At 43.6% G+C, this 18,660-nt stretch overlaps 1 protein-coding gene across 1 annotated transcript in view; it reads right to left on the reverse strand.

The window, feature by feature from the left end:
- Nucleotides 1-18,660, reverse strand: part of arhgef17 (Rho guanine nucleotide exchange factor (GEF) 17) — a 358,033-nt gene that overhangs the window by 33,773 nt on the left and 305,600 nt on the right. Inside the window, exons 11-12 of the mRNA XM_078402165.1 lie at nt 16,024-16,237; nt 6,426-6,499 (exon numbers count right to left, since the gene is read on the reverse strand). Of these exons, the coding sequence (XP_078258291.1) occupies nt 6,426-6,499; nt 16,024-16,237 (288 nt within the window). The remainder of the gene's footprint in view (nt 1-6,425; nt 6,500-16,023; nt 16,238-18,660) is intronic.

Consider the following 18,660-nt stretch of genomic DNA (forward strand, 5'->3'; position numbering starts at 1 on the left):
ATTCCACCAAGAACAAGCTTTCATGACCCTTTACATCAAAATATTAATTCCGAACATACTACCCGCTCCTTTATATCTCTGCCACTTTTGCCTGATCTTCTGATATATCGTGAAATAGTAGCCAAATGAAACACATCTATTCCAGAGTCAGTTTTGTTTGAGATATTCTCAGTAACAGTTGAATAACTGCCCATTTTGATGCGCCTTCTGCTTTGTGACTTTGTAATTCCCTGAGGTAGGATTTCAGTATTTGTGCATTTCAGAAAATAAAATCAGAGAGTCAAACATACATGGCTTTTTTTCAATTAACTTAACAGCGTTCACACATTCCATTTAAGTGCAGAACTACTGACATACAGGTATGCCTCAAAGAATTACAGCTTCGACCGTTTAACAGAAATGTTCAGGCTTGAATAATAGCAAATATCAAGGATTTTGAACTTCTTTGCAAAATCCTTTTAAGCTGTCAGAAGCAGCAAGACCCTTCCCCTAGTGGGTTCGGCGATGCTCTGTTAATACAGCCCAGGCAATCTTTCATGCTTTGCTCGTTTCTGTTGGATGCACTGCCTAATTCCAACCATGACATCAGTGTGCACAGTCACCCTCTTTCAACATTGTGTGCATCGACACCCTTGCCAGCACGACGAGCCAAACTGCTGCAGGAGTTGGATTTAACATTATTACTTTCTTTTCATCTGAAGAAAGATGGAAATTTGGAAAGGATTCTCTCGAGACAATCAAGAGTGATCCAAATGAAGTTTTCTGGAGGGTAGGTTGGTACCACTGAGGGGGACCTCGGCAAAAGCTAAAAATTAGAGTCACACCATTTTGGAGGGAAATCAAGTCACTTTTTTTTAACCTATGCAAAGACAGGATCTGCAGAAGACTTCTAAGTTCATAAGTTCATGGTGATCGGAGCGGAATTCGGCCATTCGGCCCACCAAGTCTACTCCTCCATTCAATCATTGCTGATCTGTCTTTCCCTCTTAACCTCATTCTACTGCCTTCTCCCCCGTAAACCCTAATACCTGTACTAATCAAAAATCTATCTATCTCTGCCTTAAAAATATCCATTGACTTGGCCTCCACAGCCATCTGTGATAATGAATTCCACAGATTCACCACCCTCTGACTAAAGAAATTCCCCCTCATCTCCTTTCTAAAGGAACGTCCTTTAATTCCGAGGTTATGACCTGTGGTCCTAGACCCTCCTACTAGTGGAAACATCCTCTCCACATCAACTCTATCCAGGCCTTTACAACCTCTAATGGCTGGACATATTTTGGCAAACACCAGGTCTGTGGCTATGTTTCACACTGGCAATCTAAAAGGCCTGAGCAAATAACCTGGAGGCAGAGTTCAAACTCTAGCTAGCAGGCTGCTCTGGAAGGTTAGATTGTATGGGATCCCGGATCCAGAGCTAGTCAACTGGATAGAAAATTGGCTTCATGGAAGGAAGCAAAGGGTGAAGGTGGTTTAAATCGATGATAGACACAAAATGCTGGAGCAACTCAGCGGGACAGGCAGCGTCTCTGGTCTGAAGAAGGGTCTCGACCCGAAACGTCACCTATTCCTTCTCTCCAGAGATGCTGCCTGACCCGCTGAGTTGCTCCGGCGTTTTGTGTCCATCTTCAGAGGATGATAGTGGAAGTTTGTTTTTCGCACTGGAGGCCCGTGACTAGTGGTGTGCCTCAGGGATCGGTGCTGGGCTTTATTATTTTTGACCTTGCACTACTATTGTCTATTTATTCATTTTAAAAATATATACTGAAGTCTAGGAAGGAAGTGCAGAAGCTGGTTTATACAGAAGATCGACACAAAATACTGGAGTAACTCAGTGGGTCAGGCAGCATCTCTCGAGAAAAGGAATAGGTGACGTTTTAGGTCGAGACCCTTGTCTATCTTTTTGTTGTTTATTCTGGGTGTAACAGAGCAATATTTTTACATATCTGGTGTGCTGCTGCAAGTAAGAATTTCATTGTTCCGTTTCAGGGTATATGATAACAAAAACACTCTTGACTCTTGCTGTTCGTGGAGGTTTGGATGAGAATGTAGAAGACATGACGAGTAAGTTTGCAGATGACACTAAAGGGGGTGTTATCATATGCGACGTCATCTATCCATTTTCTCCAGAGGTGCTGCCTGCCCCACTGAGTTTCTCCAGCATTTCATGCCCATCTTTGGTATAAACCAGCATCTCCAGTTCCTTTTTAACACATTTTGTCTGTACTTTTCTATGTTCTGCCCCAGGCTTCACCAGCTGTGTACACTCTGTCCCCACCCATACAAAAGGCCACCAGAGACAGTTGTAGGCAGTTAGGTAGAGCCTCCATTATTCAGTCTGGATGTCATGAAGCCTCAGGTTAGCTGGTTAAGCAGGGGTCTGAAATACTCCTGTGTAGGAGGGAACTGCAAATGTTGGTTTATACCAAAGATAGACACAAAATGGTGGGGTAACTTAGCGGGACAGGCAGCATCTCTGGATAAAAGAAATGGGTGATGTTTCGGGTCGAGACCCTTCTTCTTGCTTCAGTATGAAGAAGGCTCTCGACCCAAAACGGCACCCATTCCTTCTATGCAGAGATGCTGCCTGTTGCGCTGAGTTACCCTATGAAATCCTCCTGATGGTTACCTCACACCACCTCTTCTCAGTTGATGAATCAGCGCTCCCCAATGCTGAACCCCAGTCAGAAGCAAAGTGAAGGGAACAGAGTATGCCCTCTAGACTACAAGGTGATTACTCAGTGAGGTTCAGTAGAATCACCATTGCCTGACTCCTGTTGGACATAAACTTTGAATCTGCAGCAGATGATTGGGGAGCCAAGAGGAAGGAACATCCTTCACACTTATCGTCTGTAGGCAATTCCTCGAAATTGAAACTCCTTCCTGCTCCTTTGCTGTTGGATCTAAATGCTGGAACCCTCCACCCAAGCAGTGAGGATTACGTGAAATAATTCAATGAGTTCGAGTAATGGATGCTACGTAACATTCAGCACACAGACTGTGGAGACTGAAAAAGGGAGCTCGCCACTACGTTATTAAGGAAAATTTAGGACAGACAATAACTGCCGGTGACACCCACACACTGCATGTGCATATGGCACCCTTGGGTAGATTATGAGAGACACAGATAGGGTAGATAGTAAGAACTTTTTTCCCAGGGTGGAAATGTCAAAGATTAGAGAGCATAGCTTTAAGGTGAGTGCGGCAAAGTTTAAAGGAGATATGTGTGGGTCAGGTTTTTAACTTTTACACAGGGAGTGGTTGGTGCCTAGAATGCTCTGCCAGGGATGGTGCTGGACACAGATACGATAGAGGGATTTAAGAAGTTTTTAGATAGGCAAATGGATCATGCGCAGGCAGAGGAGATTAGTTTAACTTGGCATCATGTTCAGTGTGGACATGGTGGGCCAAAGGGCCTGTTCTTGTGCTGCACTGTTCTATGTTCTATTGCAATGGCCCCTAACAGTTCAGCCTATCACATCTGTGCCAGCTCTTTGCACCAATTTCCAGCCCCATCTTTCTCAAAGATCAAACCTGAAGATGGAAACCAGCATCTGCAGTTCCTTCCTATGCACCAAACCTGAAGATGTGTTTTTGACTGGGAACGGTGGTGAGATCCAGACTGATCCTCCACGCACACTGCCTTCCATGCATTTTCAGGTATGGATCACATAAATAGATCTGACGTGGACGTTTATTTGTTCCCACTTCATTCCGAGTACAACTGTAAAAGCTCATGTTCTATACTAACCAGGATCATTTGGCACAGCACAAACCAGACACAAGGCCCAATTTAGTTAATCCACTATAGAACAGTCTGACTAGGTTACCTCAGATGGCCATTTAATTTTAAGTACAATGGAGCTATTATTATATTTACTAATTGGATAATCAGCGGAAGCATTAATGTTGGCTGAATGCCTGACAAATTGCAAGCCATCCAACAGTAGGATTGTAATTGGAACCACGGAATGGCAGCATGGAATCCATTTTGCACCTGGCAGGTTAAAGGCAACGAGTGCACAAAAAATCCATCACCTTAAAACTCTTCTCCAAGTGGCACACCATAAATTATTTCATTGTTGCTATCAGTATCCAGGAGCTCCCTACACCACAGCATTATAAGGGTACGTTCAGCATACAGACAGCAGGGATTAAAAAAGTACCATTAACTTACTGGCTTAGAGGGATATGGGCCAAACGCAGGCAGGTGGGAATAGTGTGATACCCTATGATATGATGACCACTAACTTCTCAAGGGTATCCGGGACCTAGAAGTAAATGCCAAAATCCCGTGACTGAATAAAACATACTGCTATCAGTCCTACCAGTCAATAGCAACTGAGAAGCTCAGCTCTTCTATTGCTCCCCTTACCTGTCAACATTCCGACTAACTCTCATATTTAAAGAGACCACCAATATTTAAATAGTAAAAATTGCTGCCTGCAGTGACTTCGATTTTGTAAATTGGGCACCTGACCTACAAAGATAATATTTTGGATGAGTAAAGTCATATTGACCAGAATTTTGGGGTCGGCATGAACTCTATGAGCTTGTCACTGACTTCTGAAACCAAATTAAAACTTACCTTAGAGTAAACCATCACAGCAAAACAAAATGAGGCACTCACTCACTCACTCACTCACTCACTCACTCACTCACTCACTCACTCACTCACTCACTCACTCACTCACTCACTCACTCACTCACTCACTCACTCACTCACTCACTCACTCACTCACTCACTCACTCACTCACACACGGCCTTCCCAATTGAGCAATGTGAGCAACCCTATCGAGCTCCACACAGAGGCCATACGGTCCATTTTAACTTAAGTAGGTTTGGCCCTCTTCATATCTTCTGGACCCATCTCCAAACTTTAGTCAGCCAATTAAGCATGCTGTACCAGCATAAATCCTGCCAGGTAGATACACCAGCAGGAAAGATCAGAACCTGTTCTAAAAAGTAAGCCTTCAAATCATTTCATTTGTTTTTACTTTTACTAGGGCCCATCAAAACAGAGATTCTGTGAACCACCAGCACATCTCTTGTACTCTGGCACAGATTCTATACAATAGAAAACTATCTCTCTACTCACCAATGCGTCTCATTTGAGTGTCATCATAGAACATAGAACAGCACAGCAATAGGCCCTTTGGCCCACAATGTTTGTGCTGAACATGAAGTTAAACTGATCTCACCTGCCTGTACATGATCCATATCCCTCCATTCCCTGCCCTTCCATGTGCCTACCTAAATGCTTCTTAAATGCAACTATTGTATCTGGCTCCACCACCACCCCTGCCATTGCATTCCAGGCCCTCATTACTCGCTGCGTAAAAAACTTGTCCCGCACACCTCCATTAAACTTTCCCCCTCTCACCTTATACCTAGGCCCTCTAGTGGTGGACATTTCCAACCTGGGAAAAAGGTTCGGACTGTCTACCCTATCTATGCCCGATTCAACCATCAACACCCATTTAGTCAGAGGGTTGGTGAATCTGTGGAATTCATTGGCACAGACTGCTGTGGAGGCCGTCAATGGATATTTACAAGGTGGAGATTGACAGATTCTTAATTAGTAAGGGTGTCATGGGGCAAAGGGAGGAGAATGGGATTGAGAGGGAAAGATAGCTCAGCCATGATTGAATGGCGGACTACACATGATGAGCCGAAAGGCCTTATTCTGCTCCTAGAACCTATGAATTTATAAATTTTTCACGATCCTAAATTAATCCCAATATTTTATTCTCTTCAAATTCTCATCAACTCCCCCTGCATTCTACTATTTACAAATTACATTAGGGGCCAATTAACCTATTAATTGGATGTCTTTGGGTGTTCATGTGCAAACTCCATGCAGACAACAGCCAAGGTCAGGATTGATCTGATGCTGTGAGGTATTAGCTGTGCCTCAGTGTGGCTTATTCTATCGTGGAATTTCACACTAGACACGCTCATTTGGTAAATCCAGTACAATAAGTCACAACATTCTAGAGGTTGCTGTCTGTGAGGTTATAACACGAGCAGGCATTATGGTGGTATCAAATTCCAGTTTCTGCTAAGATTAAAGGGCAGTAGCGTTGCAGCCTTACAGCGCCAGAGACCCGGGTTCGATCTTAACTCTGCCAGTACAGAGTTTGTACGTTCTCCCCAAGACCACATGGGTTTTCTCCGAGATCTTCGATTTCCTCCCACACTACAAAGATGTACAGGTTTGCAGGTATAATTGATATAAATGTAAATTTGCCCTAGTGTGTGGAGTGTTAGTGTGCAGGGATCGCTGGTCGGTCCGGACTTGGTGGGCCGAAAAGCCTGTTTCCGCGCTGTATCTTTAAACTAAAGAAATAACTAAATGGGGAAAGGAATTAATTCATAACCCTGACAGTAATTTATTAACTTTAAGACTCAGACAAATTACCTGCATTCCACTCCGGGTCTTCATGATGGGAATGGCCTTCAGGAATTCAGGGTCCCAATGATCTTTGTTCAAAGCTGTAAAAACAAATAAACAAAAGAGGCCTAAAGCTATGGGCTGAAGATAAAAGACAAATGAGCAAATGCAAGGCTGATCAGCCAGTTAAACATTAGGTGTGGTTACTAACTCAATGTTAAAGCTTGTGCTTTCCTTCTCATCTATAACCCTATTTAAAATGGACTGAAGAAACATCAGGAGAAATATCAATGAAGCAGCCTATTAGTAGTAGTGGGTGAAGTGAGTTTCATAGATGGAACAAACTCAGTCGAAAATGGGCAGGAGAGATGGCAGCAACTTGATGTCAGCTGAAGGGACTGAATTAACAGTTTTAGAAGTCGTACTCCATTGCTTTTTTTGTGATCAATACAGGGTGCTGGCAGCATGGCCAAGTTGGGTTGTCAAAGGCTATTTGTAAGGCAGAAATAGACAGATTCTTCATTAGTATGGGTGTCAGGGAGTATGGGGAGAAGGCAGGAGAATGGGGTTAGGGGGGAGAGATAGATCAGTCATGATTGAATGGCTTGGTAGACTTGATGGGCCAAATGGCCTAATTTTGCTCTTACCACTTATGACCTATGCAGAAACAATCAGAAAAAGCAATACCTTTTTCTCTAGAGATGCTGCCTGACCTGCTGAGTTACACCAGCTTTTTGTGTCTATCTGCAATATGTCGCTATATCTTTCCTGTTGAGATAATTCAGGTCTAAGCCCATTCATTGATTATAGCAAAATTGTTACTGGTAGTACTGCCTCAGAAGGCAGTGGAGGCCAATTCTCTGAATGCATTCAAGCGAGAGCTAGATAGAGCTCTTAAGGATTGCGGAGTCAGGGGGTATGGGGAGAAGGCAGGAACAGGGTACTGATTGAGAATGATCAGCCATGATCATATTGAATGGTGGTGCTGGCTCGAAGGGCCGAATGGCCTACTCCTGCACCTATTGTCTATTGAATACACCCTAACCCTAACTCGGGCAGATGAGGCTCGTCAGCCTGGGAAGGCAGTCCATCTAGGAGAGGGAAAACTCTGATCTGAAACCTCCACTGCCTTGTGGCCATATCCAGTCATGGAAAAGGCTCCAGAAGTAAACCTCAAGAAAAAACCCGCAGTCGGAGTCCCTAAGGCAGTTCGTCATTGTCTACAACCTCGTTCTGGCAGCTCCTGCGACGGCGCTGATGCCAAACTGTAACGGCTCTGCTGTTCCTTTGGATTGATCAGCGATGTGGAGAGGGGGGGCGTGCTGCTTGGGCAACAGCCTGTCCTTCATATGACATCACCCAGGCTTGCATCTGACCACACATCGACGCTGTTCTAGCCGAGGTTTGGAGCAAGCAGCCAACAACCAGGATGCATCACCCATGGTCAGCCATGCCCAAGGGGGGCCTTAACTTAACTAACTTAACTTAACCCTAACAACAGCCTCCTTTACGTAGATCTTGTGCACAGCAGGGCTCGCCTTTCAACAAGTTTACACTAACACAAAGGGGGAACTGTACTTGGAAATCAGAGAAGTTAACAAATCCCTTCAAAAATAGAAGAGCAATGTAAAATCGACCCAGGTTCATTTTCCGGTGAGATTCATCAGTTTTCAACCAACTTAGACAGCTCCAGCTGGACTTAGATTGACAAGATGAATTTCCTCCAACTCTATTGCAAATACAGATTTAAAAAATCACAGTAACAGGCAGGCACATTGACTTGAGACTGCTTCACACATTGACTTGAGACTGCTTCACAAATAAACAGAAATGTTTCACTTTCCTGTATTTTGTTCAAAAGTACATTGAATACAAAAACAGAAAATGTTGGAAACAGTCAGCAGATGTCTTTAAAAGACGCTGGGAATCTGAAATAAAAGCATTTGGACAGGTTTACTTGGGTCAAATGTGGGCAGGTGGGACTCTTGGAAATGGGTATTTTAGGTCAGCATGGGCAGGTTGGGCTGAAGGGCCTGTTTCAGTGCTGTGTGACTCTATGACTCTCTGTGACTAGGTCTTTGACCTAAACCATTAATTAAGTTTGTTTCCCCTTCCACTGATGCTGCCTGAGCAGCTGAATGTTTCCAGTATTTTCTGCTTTTATTTCAGATTCCCAGCGTCTGAAGCATTTTAGGTTGACAACAACATTCAATAACATTAGCAAGAGAAGAATCAACATTGAATAGCATTGGCACCTTTTGCAATATCAATGTAAAACAATACTGGGAATTTCAATAAAGTATCAGGCTGGCATTGACAGCCGTGTGTTTTACTAGTCCCACAGGATCCAAATTGTAACTGGACTCCAGTTTAATATCATGCATTCTAAAGGATTAGAAGGAAATGAATCAGTCAATCTTTGTCCTTTCACTTTTTAAGACCTAATATTGGCTGCTTGCAGAGAGTAATTCTTTGGGCATTACACAAAGAGAGAATTTCAAAAGCTGTCTTCAGTCAGGAGTAAAGCCACAAATGCAGGCCCATACTTCTGATACCATCTCCTTAATCCTTATTAAAGAGCACAGGCAGATCAGATTACATACTTCGGAATTATTTCTGACATATGATATGACAATCTTACCCTGGTGATGTCTGTTTACAATGAGCGAGATTATACCGAGCAAGACAGCATTCTATGAGGCTTGCTAGCTTATTCCCAGTCCCATGCAAGCTTATGATTGAAAAATTAGTTTGCAACATAATTCAAGACTGACGATACTGCATGATTTGCTCCATCGTGGATGTGGAGCCTTGAGATGGAGAAAAGATTTCCTGGCACGGTTCCAAGGCTAATGGAATTCTAGTTATGAGGACACACCGGGTTTCACTACTTTGAACGGAGGTTGAAAGGGGATTTAGACACAAAATGCTGGAGTAACTCAGCAGGACAGGCAGCATCTTCTGGAGAGAAGGAATGAGTGACTTTTCGGTTCGAGACTCTTCTTCAGAATTTTAATAATCATTCAGAATCATTCAGATAGACTCATTCAAAATCTTGAAGGGTCCAGACAAAGTGAATAAAGACAAACTGTTCCCACTGGCAGAAGAGTCAGGAAGCACGGGATTTAGACTTAAAGCGACAGGGAGCGATTTACGATCACCAGCTAAAGGTTTGTTGAAGCTACTTAATCGTGTATTGCAAAAAGGAAATGGTTATGGACTGGAGGGGAAAAAAATTATAAGGACCTAAATGTGTAGATGGGGCATCTTGGTCAGTGTGGGCAAGTTGGGCTGAAGGGCCTGTTTCTGTACTGTATGACACTAAGACCTCATTGCAGAAGTCATGGAATGGAGCTGACTTGATTGTTCTTACAGTAAGTATTGCAACACAGGAACCTCATCCATACCAACCATCCAGTACTCATCCACACCAATCGTATTTACCAGTACTTCATAAGTTCAAAAGTTTGTAAGCCCTAGGAGCAGAATTAGGCCATTCGGCCCATCAAGTCCACTCTGCCATTTAATCATGGTTGATCTATCTTTCCCACTCAACCCCATTCTCCTGTCTTCTCCCCGAAAAATTTGACAACCTTACTAATTAAGAACCTGTCAAACTTTGCATTAAAAACCTTACTAATTAAGAACCTGTCAAACTTTGCATTAAAAACATCCAATGACATGGCCTCCACAGCCATCTGTGGCAATAAATTCTACAGATTCGCCACCCTCTGACTAAAGAAATTCCTCCTTATATCCTTCCTATAGGGTTGTCGTTTTATTCTGAGGCTGTGCCCTCTGGTCCGAGACTTTCCTATTAGTGGAAACATCCTCTCCACATTCACTCAATGAGGTCTCCCCTCATCCTTCTAAACTCCAGCCTCAACCCCATTCACTTGCCTTCTCCCCATAAATCATGAGGCAGCGCATGATGACAAACAGTGTTCAAATCTCAATTGAAATGCATCAACCCTATAACCTCACCCCATCCTCTCCCTCCCTCACCCCAGCTGGGAAAACAAAATTGGCTAGAATGCTTTTCAGATGCATTCCCACGATTCTTTGTACCACTTGTAGGTATTGTGTTCTATATCCCTGACAAAAAAATAATATTTGGGAATAGTAGGATAAGATTAATGACAGACTTTGCCGAAAAGACTTCCATGTCAACTCCACCATTGTGTTGCTGATCAATTAGAACACCTGCATATGGCATTGTTATGGGAGGAAAAAGTACATTTACTTTGCAAAGGCACCGAGGCAGTGTAAATAACACCAGGGGCATTGATGCACTCCGACTATTCTTTTTTAAAGAAACTTTGACTATTACTATTTTCATTTGTTCAAGGGTCAGTGACCGCTGTAGCTGGCAACAGACTTTTTTCTTCCCATGAATCATAGTGGTAGCTGACCTTTTACATTCGTATGACCCCAGGGTCAAGTGAAAAAGTGGAACTCCAAGCTTACTGAAGTAATGACTGCATAGGAAGCAGAGGGTAAATTAGATAAAACCCATTGCTTCCAGAGCTAACAAATGAAATTGGTGGATAACACTGCAAAATAAATACTAGTCAATAAAAGTAATCTTTCTCTCAAACTTCTTGTAGTTTAGCTTAGTTTAGTTTATCATATCATATCATATCATATATATACAGCGCGGAAACAGGCCTTTTCGGCCCACCAAGTCCGCGCCGCCCAGTGATCCCCGTACATTAACACTATCCTACACCCACTAGGGACAATTTTTACATTTACCCAGTCAATTAACCTACATACCTTAGTATTTACTTTACTTTACTTTACTTTAGTGATAGAGCATGGAAACAGGCCCTTCTGCCCACCGAGTCCATGCCGACCAGCGATCCCTGCATACTAACACAATGCTACACACACTAGGGACGATTTGCAATTTTACCAAGCCAATTAAGCTGCAAACTTGTACGTCTTTGGAATGTGGGAGGAAACCGGAGATCCCAGAGAAAACCCACGCAGGTCACGGGGAGAACGTACAAACTCCGTACAGCCAAGCACCCGTGGTTAGGATCGAATGAAAGTCTCTGGAGCTGTAAGGCAACAGCTCTACCTCTTTGCCACCGTGCCGCCCCCCCATGTGTGCAGTTTGGAATGTGGCAGAAGCCCCAGTGACGGAGGAAAGCACTCTATTGTTCAATTAATTCCTTGCACTGAGTAAGTTCATGAAGTATTTTTTAGTACAACTGGCTGATCATTATTTTTTCGTACTGTAGGCATATCACCAGCATCCAAACCAGAAGTAGTATGTGTAGATGATATATGACCATGCGTGGCTTTCTAAACTGGGACATGCAACTAATGCAGATTATCAAAAGAGATTACTGTCTCTTTAAAGTCCAAGTTATGGTAACATTTTTAGCTGGAACATGATGACATGCTAAAGATGGCTTAAGGCTGGAGCAGAGAAGAGTATTGACTTGGCATCCAATCATTTTGAAGGTTTTTACATTCCTGAGGAAAACAGACTGTGAGGGTCAGATAATGAGAATGCCAATAACACACAAGATGAATTGGGAAACTGAGTCCAAGTGAATTTTGATGGCTGGAAAAGGTTGGATCAGTTTGAAAATGGTTTTGACCCCTTGAACCTAGGTGTAGCACCAAATTATCCCATCACAGACAAGACTTTCATTCAGCAGTAAGCAAAGACAGCCAATATGTAAATATTCTCAAAGAAGTGAATGAATATTTTATTGTCACGTGTGACGAGTCATAGTGAAATTCTTTGTTTTGTATACCCAAGGTATGCAAAGAGTCACCACATCAAGGGCGCCGTGCAGTTTCATCTTGGTGCTGCCCCTTTACCTTTGGCTACACCACACTCATAATACAGTGGTGTAACCAGCTTAGACTGAAGAAGCATCCCAACTTGAAACGTTGCCTATACAGGTCCTCCAGAAATGCTGCCTGACCTGCTGAGCTACCCCAACACTTTGTGTTCCACGCAAGATTCCAGCATCAGCAGTTCTACTGTCTACTGCAACTAAATTGATCCTGACTGCTCTTTGAAAATGTAAACTTCAATTTACATTTGTTTTCACCATTTGCTACCAAAAATGGTGTTACGGATGATGAGATCACATCAGTGATGTTAACCTCTTGGCCAGTGCACTTTCTCAGCCACTGCTAAATTCTGTAAATCTGCAGAAACTCAATAATAGATTAATCTATTGCCCATCTCCTGACAGATTACTACATCTGCAATTATACAAAACAGCCCTTCAACTATGATCCATATTATGTGTAGGAAGGATGCTGGTTCAAACCGGAGATAGACACAAAAAGCTGGAGTAATTCAGCGGGTCAGACAGCATCCCTGGAGAAAAGGAATAGGTGACATTTCGGGTCGAGACCCTTCTTCAGACTGAGAGTCAGGGCCATATAAAATATATATAGAAGCTGACCGATCTCCAGGACCTATGGTTTACACCTTGGAAATATAATGAAAGGTTGGAAAACTGCCAAAATGATACCCTTATTCACAAAGATAAAAACCTGCTAGCCTGACGTCTATTATTGAAAATATATTACAACCAATTATTAAAGAGGTAAAGATGGAACACGCAGAGTCATAACCTGATCAAGCAAAGTTACCATGTCTGAAATCGAGAAGGGTTCTTTGAGGAAGTATCGGCCAGTGTGGATAGTCAGGAGCCAGTAGGTGCAATATAGTGAACCTTGGCATTGGAGTTTCAAGAGACACAGAAGAAGGCGTCACACAAAATGATACTTTACAATATAAGATCTCAAGGTGCTGAAAGTAACACAGTGGCAAGGGTTAAGAACTGGTCAACCAGCAGAAAGCTACATGTCGGGACAACGACATAGTTTTCAGTTGGCAACCGATAACCGGTGGGTTGCTGCAGGGATCATCACTAGAACCACAGCTGTTCACAATAACAGAGGAAGGAAGCAAATATACCACAGCCAAATTCGTGATGATACCCACATAGAAGAGGGGTGGGGAAGGTATGCTGTGAGGAGGATACAGTTCACCAAGAGATTTTGAGAATTAAATGAGCAAGGAACAAGTTGGGAAAGAGTTTATAAGGTGGGGGGAAATATAATGTGTAGGAAGAAACTGCAGATGCTGATTTAAACCGAAGATAGACACAAAATGCTGGAGTAACTCAGCGGGACAGGCAGTATCTCTGGAGAGAAGGAATGGGTGACGTTTCAGGTCAAGACCCTTCTTCAGACTGAAAGTCACGGGAAAGGACAATGATGTAGCGAGACATAGAACAAATGAATGAAAAATATGCAAAAAAGTATCAATGATAAAGGAAACAGGTCATTGTTAGCTGTAGCAAGGTGAGAACAAAATACTTGGGTGGGGGAGGGATGGAGTGAGAGGGAAGGCAGGGGTTACTTGAAGTTAGAGAAATCAATACCCATACCCTTGGGTTGTAAGCTGCACAAGCGAAATATGAGATGCTGTTCCTCCAATTTGCATTTAGCCTCACTCTACCACGGCCTAGGACAGAAAGGTAAATGTGGGAATGGGAAGGAGAATGAAAGTGTTTAGCAACTGGGAGATCAGGTAGGCCCAGACGGACTGAGCGAAGGTGTTCAGAGAAATGGTCGCCCAGCCTCGCCGATGTATAAGAGTCCATATCTTGAACAATGGATACAGTGGATGAGGTGGTTATAATGTTGTTTATATAATGTTGTTCATTTTGGAGGAAAGAATGAAAGAAGATTATTATTTAAACCGATAATGACTGCTGCATAAGGGAATTTGGGGGCCCTTTTCCATGAAAGCAAGCAAATAGGTGCAGCAAATAATCAGTAAGGGTAATGGAATATCGTCCTTCACTTTAAAGGTTTGGGTATAAAAGTAGGTAAGTCTTACCCCAATTAAACAAGACATTGGTGTGACCATATTTACAGCAGTGTGTACAACTTCAGTCCTCTCTTTATTACCGAATTGTATGAGAATGTACAAGGGAAAGTTAGTAAGTTTGCAGATGACACTAAAATAAGTGGCATCGTAGATAGTTAATAAGGTTATCAACAATTGCAGCAGGATATCGATCAGCTGGGCATGTGGTCCAAGAAATGGCAAATGAAGTTTAAGTTAACAAGGTGTTGCATGTTGAGAAGTCATACCGAGGGTAGGACTTTCACAGTGAACAGTACAACAGGGAATGTTGTAGAAAAGAGGGATCTTGGAGTACAAGTTTTTAAACTTCCTGAAAGCGGTGTAGCAGGTGGATAGGGTGTTAAGGAGGTTATGGCATGCCGCCCTTCATCAGTCAGGTTATTAAGTATCGCGGTTGGAACGTTATGTTAAAGTTGTACAAGATGTTGGTGAGGCTGCACTTGGGGTGTAGTGTTCAGTTTTGGTCACCATGCAAGAGAAAGGATGTCACTAAGCTGGAAAGAATACAGAGAAGACTTATGAGGACACTGCCAGGACTCGAAAAGGCTTGAAAGGACACAAAGTGCAGGTCAGGCAGCATCTCCATCCATTTTCTCCAGAGATGCTGCCTGACCTGCTGAGTTACTCATGTACATTGTGTCCATTTGTGTATTAACCAGCATCTCAGATTATTTTGTTTCTGCTACTCAAAAGGCTCACCAGGTGATGCAGAGGTTCACTTGCACCTCCTCCAACCTCATCTACTGGATCCACTGTTCCAGGTGTATATATTGGTGAGACCATGCGCAAAATGGATGATCGTTCCGCTGACCACCTTCGCTCAGTCCACCTTGGCTTATGCGATTTCCCGGTTGCCAAACACTTTAACTCCCCTTCCCATTCTGACCATTCTGTCCTGGGCCTCCACCATTGTCAGAGTGAGGCCAATCGCAAATTGCAGGAGCAGCTCCTCATATTTCGCTTGGGCAGGTTACAACCCAGTGAGTATAAGAAAATAACTGCAGATGCTGGTACAAATCGAAGGTATTTATTCACAAAGTGCTGGAGTAACTCAGCAGGTCGGGCAGCATCTCGGGAGAGAAGGAATGGGTGACGTTTCGGGTCGAGACCCTTCTTCAGTCTGAAGAAGGGTCTCGACCCGAAACGTCACCCGTTCCTTCTCTCCTGAGATGCTGCCCGACCTGCTGAGTTACTCCAGCACTTTGTGAATAATTACAACCCAGTGAAATGAATATGAATTTCTCTAACTTCAAGTAACCCTTGCATCCCCTCACTCTCTGTCCCTCCCCACCCTAGTCGTCATACTAGTTTCACTGTTGTCCTGTTAAGTTTTACTGTCTGTATAACTCGTTATCACCTTCCCTACAGCCAACAATGGACCATTATGGGCTCCAGGTTCCCTTGATCATTGTTGCTTTTTGCATATTTGTTTCATGTACCTACTATATCTCTCGCTTCCCTTTCCCCTGACTTTCATTCCCTTTCCCCTGACTCTCAGTCTGAAGAAGGGTCGAGATTCGAAACATCACTATTCCTTTCCTGCAGTGACGCTGCCTGACTCACTGAGTTACTCCAGGTTTTTGTGACTATCTCCGAAGTCCAAAATAGATTCCACATACATTTTGGCAGCTTAACCCAGTTCAAACAGATTTGCTGCAAAATAAAGATTGAAACAAATTGCTTAGGAGAGGGTTTAGGCCTTTGTTTTACCTAATTTCTTCTTGGTTTCCTCGAAGGCCTGCTCAAACCCAGCTCGTGCCTCGATACTGCTGAACTCAAACATGAATGTCTCGGTGCCGTCCGCGGATGTGGCCGTTAGTTCAAGTTTAGTGAGGGGGAACATGGTGCTGACTGCCAGCGACTGCTTCTCCGAAAGTTCACGGTTCACAGAAGCCATCAGGTCCTTAATGACATCATCCAGACTCTGTCAAGGAGAAACAAAGGAAAAATCATTTTTGATCATTTGTAAACTAGGAAAATAGCATCAAAAAACCAAACCCTGGCGCCAAACGGTGAGAATCAATAATGTTGATGAGAGTCTTTCAGAAGAGGCAGAGGACGTAAAGTCCTCATATTACACAGTGATGGTGCATCCCAAGCATTTGATCTCACTTTCATACAAGACTGTGACTGATTCGAGTCACAGCACTGTTTGTGAACCAGTACAATGAGCTCTACCACATTAAGCTACAGCAATGTTATCTGGTTAGACCAGGCAGAGCTAGATAGATTCTTGATTAGTTGTCAGGGGTTATGGGGAGAAGGCAGGAGAATGCGGTTAGGAGGGAGAGATAGATCAGCCATGATTGAATGGCGGAGCAGACTTAATGGACCGAATGGCCTAATTCTGCTCCTATCACTTATGACCTTATGACCAATGTCACACATAATAACTTCCAAGTAACAATGGCCTGATGTGCACTGAGCTGAACAGTATGCATCCTGATGAAGCAGGGAGGTACATTGAAGCAGCAGGTAGTCCTGGTCTCTGAAAAGCCCCCTGCCTGTTCTTCTGTCTCCCGACAGTGCTTCGCAGCATACTCACTGATTCGGACACCAATGCTTCCTTACGGGGATAAGGAGTGCACTTGACCTGCCTGCAGGTACTTCGGCTCTTTAGTATTTTATTTACTTGTTCATTCACAGGATTTGAGCCTCATGGGCTAGACCGGTATTTGTTGCTCATCCCAAAGTATCGCCACCTTGCTGCAGAGTGTGGAGTCACATGTTGTTACAATAAGAACATTTAAAAGACGTTTACACAGGTACATGGATGGGAACGTTTGAGAGGGACATGGACTAAATGTGTGCAAATGGGATTAGCATTGATGGGGCATCCTGGTCAGCCTGGTCAAGTTGGGCCAACGAGCCTGTTTCTATGCTGTATGACTATGACATACAAACCAGACTGGGAAGGACCACATGGATTTTTGTGACAACTTGATAGATTTCTAAGAGCATGTAAACGGGCCATTTGGCCCTCTGATTCTGCACTGATCATCTACCCATTAACGCAGATCCTGCCATAATCCCACTTTATTCTCTTTCGTGTCCATCAATTGCCCCAACACACCAACACACTTAGAGCTCGCAGGTTGTGCCATGGAAACCCATTCTTTGCACACTAGATTGGTCAATGTCACTGTTGGATGGGGAATTTGGTTTGTGTTAGATTATTATTCTTTAGATAAGGGCGGCGCAGTGGCGCAGCAGTAGAGCTGCTGCCTTACAGCGCCAGAGACCCGAGTTCGATCCAGACCTCGGATGCTGTCTGTGTGGAGTTTGTGCCTTCTCCCTGTGACCACATGGGTTTTCTCCGGGTGATCCGGTTTCCTCCCACATTCCAAAGACATGCAAGTTTGTAGGTTAATTGGCATTTGTTAATTGTCCCTGATGTGTAGGATAGAACTAGTATACGGGTGATCGGGGCAGACTCGGTGGGCCAAAGGGCCTGTTTCCACACTGTATCTCAAAACTAAACGAAAGATTATTGATGTACCCGAGACACCAGAGAATTTAAACTATTTGAGGGTTTTGAATGTTGTTGACGCTGCTGAGAAAGGTGGGGTAGTCCATGAGAATCCAGGCTCACGGCTCTGATGCTGAGAGTGCTGCTGGACTCTGCCTGCTTTCACAGGAAAGATGTGGGCAGCAGAACATGAGGAGGAGGAAGAGGTAGTAAGTAGGATGGCTACGGTTTGGTTTGGGAACCAGTTGAATGTGTAGCCAGGAGAAAGACTCCAGTATGAATGCATAACCACTTAGAGGCCTGACTTCAGTTAATGCCCCATCCACAATTGTCAATCATGGCAATGTCCATGAGGGAGAGGACACAGGAGAGGGAAATTCTTGATTAGTATGGATGTCAGAGTTTATGGGGAGAAGGCAGGAGAATGGAATTAGGAGGGAGAGATGGATCAGCCATGATTGAATGGCGGAGTAGACTTGATGGGCTTATGAAAAGTAGAGGCGGTTGCTCAGGGGGGTGGGTGATTGAGCATGGGGGAGTATGTTTAGGTTTAGTTTATTATTGTCAAGCATGGTGTGGTGTGTTCAGGTACATTGAGTATATTATTGTCACGTGTACCGAGGTATCATGAAAATCCTTTTTGTTCCATGCTTTCCAGTCGGCGAAAAGATTACACATGATTGCAATCGAGCCGTCCGAAGTGTACAAATACAGGATAAAGGATAAATTCCAGTAAAGTTCAATACAAGATAGTCCGAAGGTCTCCAATGAGGTAGATGGGAGGTCAGGACCGCTCTCTAGTTATTGAAAGGTTCAGTTGCCTGAGAACAGCTGGGAAGAAGCTGTCCTTGTAGGACCTGCTCTTCCAAAATCGACAA

The sequence above is a fragment of the Rhinoraja longicauda genome, chromosome 7, assembly GCF_053455715.1.
Source record: "Rhinoraja longicauda isolate Sanriku21f chromosome 7, sRhiLon1.1, whole genome shotgun sequence".
Classification (NCBI taxonomy): Eukaryota; Metazoa; Chordata; class Chondrichthyes; order Rajiformes; family Arhynchobatidae; genus Rhinoraja; species Rhinoraja longicauda.